The following is a 10,000-nucleotide window of genomic DNA, read 5'->3' as shown; positions in this document are numbered from 1 at the left end:
CTGAGGCACGGCCGTGTCCTTGGTCAGACACCAGGACATCACAGCCAGGATTATTCAAACCGTTTACCCTCAAACAGTCTCATCCAGTTCAAACAGCCTTATCCCATTCAAACAGTCTTACGCTGTGTGTGTGTGCGCGCGTGTGTGTATGGGTGTTTGTGTGGGTGTGTGGGTGTGTGGGTGTGTGTACACGTGTGTGTCTGTGTTTGTCTGTGTGTCTGTGTGTGTGTGTGTGTGTGTGTGTGTGTGTGTGTGCGTGTGCGTGTGCGTGTCTGTGTGTGTGTGTGTGTGTGTGGAGTACACAGTTCCCGGTGACAGTTGACAGCAAATCAGAATGGAATTGTGTTCTGCTTTAGAGATGGTTTGTGATCTCCTGTTGGGTAGTGGGCTGATGTGTTGTTTACACACTTCTTTCCTTTTAATTAGTGAGCATCAAATGGCGAGGAAGTGGAGTGTATGGGGGAATGAGGAATATACAGATAGGACCAAGTCAGCGTTAGAAAACATCAGAATCTTTTGATTAGAAAAACACAAGCGCAGAGATCTACAGTACATAGCCTTCCTCTGTGAACAAAACAATACCCCTCTGCACTGCAAAAAATCGGCCTTCAAAAACAAGAAAAAAAAGTAAAAAAATTGGGTATATATCACTTAAAATAAGCAAAATTATCTGCCAACAGAACAGGAAGATTTGACTTACCAAGACTTTGTAAAAAAAGTGAAAATATCTAGCCTCAAAGAACCCAAATATATCTTAAAACTAGTATGACCAGACTAAAAACAAGTACATTTGTCAAAATATTTAAGAATAATTGTCTCAATATGTAGGAAAACGTGCTTATATTCAGCAAATGCTAGCACGATCATCTTGAAATGAGGCTATATGCTAGGCAATGTATCTTGAAATCAGTACAGCTACACCAAAAACAAGTACATTTGCCTATATAACAAAATATTTAAGAAATATTTTCTCAATATGTAGGAAAATGTGCTTATATTCAGCAAATGCTAGCACCATCATCTTGAAATGAGTCTACATGCTAGGCAATTTATCTTGAAATCAGTACAGCTACACTAAAACAAGTAAATTTGCCTCTATACCCAACAGATTTAAGAATTCTTTTCTCAATATGTAGAAAACGGTGCTTATATTCAGCAGATGCTAGCACCATCATCTTGAAATGAGTCTACATGCTAGGCAATTTATCTTGAAATCAGTACAGCTACACCAAAAACAAGTACATTTGCCTATATACCAAAATATTTAAGAAATATTTTCTCAATATGTAGGAAAATGTGCTTATATTCAGCAAATGCTAGCACCATCATCTTGAAATGAGTCTACATGCTAGGCAATTTATCTTGAAATCAGTACAGCTACACTAAAACAAGTACATTTGCCTCTATACCCAACAGATTTAAGAATTATTTTCTCAATATGTAGAAAAAGGTTCTTATATTCAGCAGATGCTAGCACCATCATCTTGAAATGAGTCTACATGCTAGGCAATTTATCTTGAAATCAGTAAAGCTAAACTAAAACCAGTACATTTGCCTATATACCAAAATATTTAAGAATTATTTTCTCAATATGTAGGAAAATGTGCTTATATTCAGCAGATGCTAGCACCATCATCTTGAAATGAGTCTACATACTAGGCAATTTATCTTGAAATCAGTACAGCTACACTAAAACAAGTACATTTGCCTAAATAAAAAAAAATGTAAGAATTATTTTCTCGAAATGTAGGAAAATGTGCTTATATTAAGCAAATGCTAGCACCATCATCTTGAAATGAGGCTACATGCTAGGCAATTTATCTTGAAATCAGTACAGCTACACTAAAACCAGTACATTTGCCTATATACCCAAAATATTTAAGAATTATTTTCTCAATGTGTAGAAAAAGGTTCTTATATTCAGCAGATGCTAGCACCATCATGTTGAAATGAGTCTACATGCTAGGCAATTTATCTTGAAATCAGTACAGCTACACTAAAACAAGTACATTTGCCTAGATGCCCAAAATATATGAGAATTATTTTCTCAATATGTTGGAAAATGTGCTTATATTCAGCAAATGCTAGCACCATCATCTTGAAATAAGGCTATATGTTAGGCAATTTATCTTGAAATCAGTAAAGCTACAATAAAAACAAGTACATTTGCCTAGATACTGTAAGAATTATTTTCTCAATATCTAGGACAATTTGCTTAAATTCAGCGATTTTTTTTATTTCTAATTATTATTTTTTTCAAGCTTTATTTTTTCGGCTTTTTGGCCTTTACTCAGATAGGACAGTAGAGCGAGACAGGAAGCGAGCTGGAGGGAGGGATTGAGAAATGACCGCAAGTCGGACTCGAACCTGAACTCTTACCTGTATCCCCATCTTACCCATTCATGGTGCAGGGTTGCTGCTGCTTGTGCCACAGCTCCATCCCTAAAACAGTCATCTGTTGAGGATATTGCCATTTGTTTTGGAGAGTTTTGAAGTCAATGCATATGTGCAATTGATCATTGAGATAATAGAGACCGCAGTGTTACACCTAAACAGCATTATGTGATTAATTTGCCATCAGAGATCAAATCATTGGGTCCAATGGTCAGACATATGTGTATGGGGTTCGAGTCTTAACATTGTTTCTTTAAACAATGGGCATCTAAGCTCAAATTCAAGTACATTTGTCTTGATTCTGACTTTGACAAAGCAGTTTTGTACTTGCCAGTGGTGATGAAACTAGTTCCAAGCACTAACTTGCTCAGAACCAATAATAAAATCTCAGTAACAGGTTATAGTACCTTATTAAGATATACCATCTTAGTAAGATGAAATATCTTAAATCAAGGCAATATATACTTGTTTTTTGTTTGACAAGATATTTCTTCCTACCGGGTAAGAGCATTTGACTTCAAAACTCTCCAAAACAAATGGCAATATCCTCAACAGATGACTGTTTTAGGGATGGAGCTGTGGCGCAAGCGGCAGCAACCCTGCACCATGAATGGTGCAAGATGGGAACACAGGTAAGGGTTCGAGTCTGACTTGCGGTCATTTCTCAATCCCTCCTTCCAGCTCGCTTCCTGTCTCTACCTACTGTCCTATCTGAGTAAAGGCAAAAATAGCTACATTTAAGCAAATTGTCCTAGATATTGAGAAAATAATTCTTACTGTATCTAGGCAAATGTACTTGTTTTTTAGGGTAGCTTTACTGATTTCAGGATAAATTGCCTAACATATAGCCTTATTTCAAGATGATGGTGCTAACATTTGCTGAATATAAGCACATTTTCCAACATATTGAGAACATTATTCTTAAATATTTTGACAAATGTACCTGTTTTTAGTCTGGCCACACTAGTTTTAAGATATATTTGGGTTCTTTGAGGCTAGATATTTTTACTTGTTTTACAAACTCTTGGTAAGTCAAATCTTCCTGTTCTGTTGGCAGAGAATTTAAGCAAATTGTCCTAGATATTGAGAAAATAATTCTTATGGTATCTAGGCAAATGTTCTTGTTATTAGTGTAGCTTTACTGATTTCAAGATAAATTGCCTAACACATTATCTACATTTGGAGAAAATAATTCTGACATTTTTTTGTATTTAGGCAAATGTACTTGTTTTTAGAGTAGCTTTTCTGATTGCAAGATAAATTGCCTAGCATATAGCCTCATTTCAAGATGATGGGGCTATCATTTGCTGAATATAAGCAAATTTTTCTACATTTCGGGAAAAGAATTCTTAAGTTTTTTTTTTATTGAGGAAAATGTACTTGTTTTTAGAGTATTTTTACTGATTTCAAGATGAATTGCCTAGCATATAGCCTCATTTCAAGATGATGGGGCTATCATTTGCTGAATATAAGCACATTTTTCTATATATTGAGAAAATAATTCTGACATTCTTTTGTATTCGGGCATATGTGCTTGTTTTTAGTGTAGTTGTACTGATCTCAAGATAAATTGCCTAGCATGTAGACTCATTCTAAAATGATGGTGCTAACATTTGCTGAATATAAGCAATTTTTTCTATATATTGAGAAAATAATTCTGAACGTTTTTTGTATTCGGGCATATGTGCTTGTTTTTAGTGTAGTTGTACTGATTTCAAGATAAATTGCATATCATGTAGACTCATTTGAAGATGATGGTGCTAGCATTTGCTGAATATAAGCACATTTTTCTATATATTGAGAAAATAATTCTGACATTCTTTTGTATTCGGGCATATGTGCTTGTTTTTAGTGTAGTTGTACTGATCTCAAGATAAATTGCCTAGCATGTAGACTCATTCTAAAATGATGGTGCTAACATTTGCTGAATATAAGCAATTTTTTCTATATATTGAGAAAATAATTCTGAAAGTTTTTTGTATTCGGGCATATGTGCTTGTTTTTAGTGTAGTTGTACTGATTTCAAGATAAATTGCCTATCATGTAGACTCATTTGAAGATGATGGTGCTAGAATTTGCTGAATATAAGCACCTTTTTCTACATATTGAGAAAATAATCCTTACATTTTTTTGTATTTAGGTAAATGTACTTGTTTTTAGTGTAGCTTTACTGATTTCAAGATAAATTGCCTAGCATATACCCTTATTTCAAGATGATGGTGCTAGCATTTGCTGAATTTAAGCACATTTTCCTACATATTGAGAAAATTATTCTTAAATATTTTGGGTACATAGGCAAATGTACTTGTTTTGGTGTAGTTGTACTGATTTCAAGATAAATTGCCTAGCATATAGCCTCATTTCAAGATGATGGTGCTAGCCTTTGCTGAATATAAGCAAATCTTTCTACATATTGAGAAAATTATTCTTAAATTTTTTTGTATTTAGGTACATGTACTTGTTTTTAGTGTAGCTTCACTGATTTCAAGATAAATTGCCTAGCATATAGCCTTATTTCAAGATGATGGTGCTAGCATTTGCTGAATTTAAGCACATTTTCCTACATATTGAGACAATTATTCTTAAATATTTTGGGTACATAGGCAAATGTACTTGTTTTGGTGTAGTTGTACTGATTTCAAGATAAATTGCCTAGCATATAGCCTCATTTCAAGATGATGGTGCTAGCATTTGCTGAATATAAGCACATTTTCCTACATATTGAGAAAATAATTCTTAAATCTTTTGGGTATTTAGGCAAATATACTTGTTATTAATGTTACTTTACAGATTTCAAGATACATTGCCTGGCATGTAGACTAATTTCAAGATGATAGTGCTAGCATTTGCTGAATTTAAGCACATATTCCTACTTATTGAGAAAATAATTCTTAAATCTTTTGGGTATATAGGCAAATGTACTAGTTTTTAGTGTAGATGTACTGATTTCAAGATAAATTGCCTAGCATATAGCCTCATTTCGAGATCATGGTCCTAGCATTTGCTGAATATAATTACATTTTTCTACATTTTGAGAAAATATTTCTTACATTTTTTTGTATTTAGGCAAATATACTTCTTATTAATGTTGCTTTACAGATTTCAAGATAAATGACCTAGCATATAGCCTCATATCAAGATGATGGTGCTAGCATTTGCTGAATATAAGCACGTTTTCCTCATTCACTTTAACCTGCTAAAGGATGATAAAGTCTGTTCTTAAAGCAAAAGTTTGACTTAGTTTAATACTGTCTTTGCACTGTATAGTATTTTGTCTACAGGAATACATAATTGCTGTGCTGTGCTGTACTGTGCTGTAAAACATTTTTTTATATATCAGGACAAGATGCTTGAAATAAGAAATTCTGACTTTGACAAAGCAGTTTTGTACTTATAATGCCTTATAATTATGGCAATTCTAGTTTCAAGCATTAACGTGCTCAGATCCAGTAAAACAATCTCAGTAACAAGTAATAAAACCTTATTAAGATAATTAAGGACTGAAACAATTGAAGCAAGTGAAATGCTCTAACATAAAAAAATGCCTGGTAAGAAGAAATATCTTGTCAGACAAAAACAAGCATATATTGCCTTGATTGAAGATATTTCATCTTACTAAGATTTCACTTTTTGCAGTGTGTCTGTCTGCTTCTCTCTCTCTCTCTCTCTCTCTCTCTCTTTCTGTCTCTCTCCCTCTCAACCACTCAAAGAATACAATCAAAGAGAATAGTAGAATGGAATAACAGAATGGTACCTTGGTCTCTCTGAAATAACTAACCAGCTCGAGACAACCAGCACTCCCCTGACGCACTGTCTCCTCCGATCCTGCAGGGGGCGAGCTGAGGTGGTGGTGGACGGGGCGTTTGGCGAGGGCGCGGGGCTGATCCTGCTGGACGACGTGCAGTGCGAGGGCACAGAGACGTCGCTGCTGGACTGCCGGCACGGCGTGTGGGGCCGCCACGACTGCTCCCACAGCGAGGACGTGGGGGTGCGCTGCCAGAAACTGGCCGAGGATAACGAGGTGCCCGTGGAGGATCCAGAAGCAGGTAAGCAACTCGAGAGCGGCCACTCCTGTCCTGTTCTGTCCAGAGGACATGCTGTTGAGACGTGAGAGTGGCCACTCCTGTCCCGTCCTGTCCTGTCCTGTCCTGTCCTGTCCTGTCCTGTCCTGTCCAGAGGACCTGCTGTTGAGACGTGAGAGTGGCCACTCCTGTCCTGTCCTGTCCTGTCCTGTCCTGTCCTGTCCTGTCCTGTCCTGTCCTGTCCTGTCCAGAGGACCTGCTGTTGAGACGTGAGAGTCGCCACTCCTGTTCTGTCCTGTCCAGAGTACCTGCTGTTGAGCTGCCAAGGAGAGGGACAAGAAGGAAGCACAAATTTGTTGACGCTTGCAAAGTGTTGCTTGCATTTTTGTGTGTGTGTGTGTATATGTGTGTGTGTCAATGTAGGGACATGCACGTGTGTGTATATGTATGTACAGTGCCCTCCACAATTATTGGCACCCCTAGTGAATATGAGCAAAACAGGCTATAAAAAAATATGTCTTTGCTGTTTATCCTCTTGGTCTTTCACTCAAAATATTCACAAAAATCTTACCTTTTCATTGAAGCAAAATTATTGAAAGAAAAAAAACTGTTGACATTAAATAAATATTTTTCCCCAAAACATGTGTGCCACAATTATTGGCACCCCTAGAAAAATCTTATAATTAAAATCTAACTGAAGTATATTTCCAGTCATGTTTTACATTTTTAAGTTCACCTGTTTGATAAGGAACTCTTAAGAGGTCAACCATGACTTCCTGTTCCACTGGCGAACAAATATGAGGTGACACAGGCCAAATTCCATTAGTCATTCATCACTATGGGAAAGACCCAAGAACACAGTGACAATGTGCGACGGAAAGTTGTGGAGCTGCACAAATCAAGAAATGGACACAAGTAAATCTCTAAAGAGTTGAAAATACCCATTTCCACTATCATGGAAATAATTAAGTAGTTTAAAGCGACAGGAGATGTTAAGAATCAGCCTGGAAGAGGACCTATCTGTAAATTGACCCCACGCACCGTGAGGAGGATGGTTCGACTGGCAAAAGAATCTCCAAGGATCACAGCTGGAGAATTGCAGAGGTAAATTGAGTCTTGGGTTCAGAAAGTCTCCAGAACTACCATCAGACGCCACCTCCATCACCACAAATTGTTTTGGAGGGTTGCCAGAAAAAAGCCTCTGCTGTCAATCAACAACAAACTAAAGAGCCTACAGTTTGCCAAATGTAAGTCAGACTTTCAATGGGACCGAGTTATATGGTCAGATGAGACCAAAATAAAGCTTTTTGGCAACAAACATCAAAGGTGGGTTTGGCGTAGACAGAAAGATAGCCATACAGAAGAGACCCCCATACCCAATGTGAAGTATGGTGGCGGATCTTTGATGTTGTGGGGCTGTTTTTCTTCCAAAGGCCCTCGACATCTTGTTAGGAGACATGGTATCATGAACTCCATCAAATACCAGCAGATATTAAATGAAAACCTAACAGCCCCCTCTAGGAAGCTTAAAATGGGCCGTGGTTGGACCTTCCAGCAGGACAATGATCCGAAGCACACCTCAAAATCAACACAAAAATTGTTCACCGACCACGGAATAAAGGTTTTGCCATGGCCATCACAGTCCCCCGACCTAAACCCCATAGAAAATCTGTCGGAAGAGCTGAAGCCGAGTATACAAGCGTTGACCTAAGAATCTGAAGGATCTGGAGAGATACTGTATGTAGGAATGGTCTCAGATCCCGTGCCATGTGTTCACCAACCTCATCACACATTATAGGAGAAGACTCAGAGCTATTATCTTGGCAAAGGGAGGCTGCACAAAACATTAAATTAAGGGGTGCCAATAATTGTGGCACACATGTTTTGGGGAAAAATATTTATTTAATGTCAACAGTTTTTTTTTCTTTCAATAGTTTTACTTCAATGAAAAGGTAAGATTTTTGTGAATATTTTGAGTGAAAGACCAAGAGGATAAACAGCAAAGACATATTTTTTTATAGCCTGTTTTGCTCATATTCACTAGGGGTGCCAATAATTGTGGAGGGCACTGTATATGTTTATGTGCATGTGTGTGTACATTTATACGTAAGTGTGTGTGTGTGTGTGTGTGTGTGTATGTATGTATGTGTGGGTGCATGCGTGTGTGTACATTTACATATATGTGTGTGTGTGTGTGTGTGTGTGTGTGTGTGTGTGTGTGTGTATGTGTGTGTGTGTGTGTGTGTGTGTGTGTCTGTGTCTGTGTTAATGTGCGAACATGCCTGCATTATCCCACTGATGATTTCTTGACATTCTGCTGACATGTCAGGACACAGACTGTAAGCACTCTATCCCTCTCAGCCTTCTGCAGGGGATTTCAAATGTCACTTGTTGACAGCCGCTGAGTGGACAAAATGAATCCAAACACCCAGACTCCTCATACATAAACACACACACACACACAAACACAGACCCCACACAGACCACACACACACACACACACACACACACACACACACACACACACACACCCACACACACACACACACACACACACACACACAGACTCCACACAGACTCCACACAGACACACACACACACACACACACACACACACACACACACACACACACACACACACACACACACACACACACACGCACACACACAGGCTGGCTGGGTGGCTCTTTGGCCCAGCTAGCCTCCTCTGATAAATGCTTCTATTTGAATTTCAATCACTCCCTCGCTCTCGGCCCACCTGCTGACATTTGCCTGTGTGATGTTTCTCTCTCCGTCAGACACACAAACACCATTTGTTCTTTTTCGCAGGAATGGCCCCTCTTTTACAAAACTCCATTTCTGTCATCTGATAAGACGTGTGTTGAAGGGAGTGTGTGGGGGGGGGGGGGGTCTCTTATGCTATGTCGCTTTCATTGATTCTCTCTCGCTTCCTTTCTCTCTCCCTCTCTCTCTCTCTCTCTCTCTTTCTCTCTCTCTCTCCTCTGCTTTTAGTCTGCCATTCGCAGAAGTATGACAGAGAGTCCTGATAAAGAAATAATATGCCTCTTCAGTTGTCATATCCAGCTCACACAGGGAATTAATGTAAGCCCTTATGGCTGTCAAATGATCTATAATAGATGCTGAACAGATGTTTTAGACAGCAGAAGCACTTGAGAAAAATTGGAGTTGGAGTTCTTCAAATAACCTTGAGTCCTACCAGCTAGTCATCTCAGTCCTAAGCAGGCATTGACATAACTGGTGTTCAGAATAGGATGTGCTTTTCAATTACTGTAAACTGCAGAGGAGATTTATCTTTCAGAAGACGTGCACCCTGACCCAGATAGGAGAACATTGCGTAGTCTGCCTGCCACACATCAGCGCTGTCTGAGTTTAACCCAAGAATTCAAAGAATTAATCAGAATCAGAATCAGAATAGTATTTATTGCCAAGTAGGTTTACACCTACCTGGAATTTGTTCTGGTGCGTAGGTGCATACAGTGAACATAAAAACATACAAACACAATAAGTACTACACATAACATAAAAACATAAAAACAAACTAAGTACTACACATGAGAGAAGTA

The 10,000-nt window shown here is 38.2% G+C and overlaps 1 protein-coding gene across 1 annotated transcript in view; it reads left to right on the top strand.

Moving 5' to 3' along the window:
- The window catches only part of si:ch73-127m5.1 (neurotrypsin), a 47,765-nt gene that overhangs the window by 31,174 nt on the left and 6,591 nt on the right, over window positions 1–10,000 (top strand). Inside the window, exon 9 of the mRNA XM_031561111.2 lies at window positions 6,226–6,440. Coding sequence (XP_031416971.1) covers window positions 6,226–6,440 — 215 coding nt within the window. The remainder of the gene's footprint in view (window positions 1–6,225; window positions 6,441–10,000) is intronic.

Source organism: Clupea harengus, chromosome 23 (assembly GCF_900700415.2).
Source record: "Clupea harengus chromosome 23, Ch_v2.0.2, whole genome shotgun sequence".
Taxonomy (NCBI): Eukaryota; Metazoa; Chordata; class Actinopteri; order Clupeiformes; family Clupeidae; genus Clupea; species Clupea harengus.
Note: the sequence above shows the minus strand (reverse complement) of the source record. Positions and strands in the feature narration are given on the sequence as shown.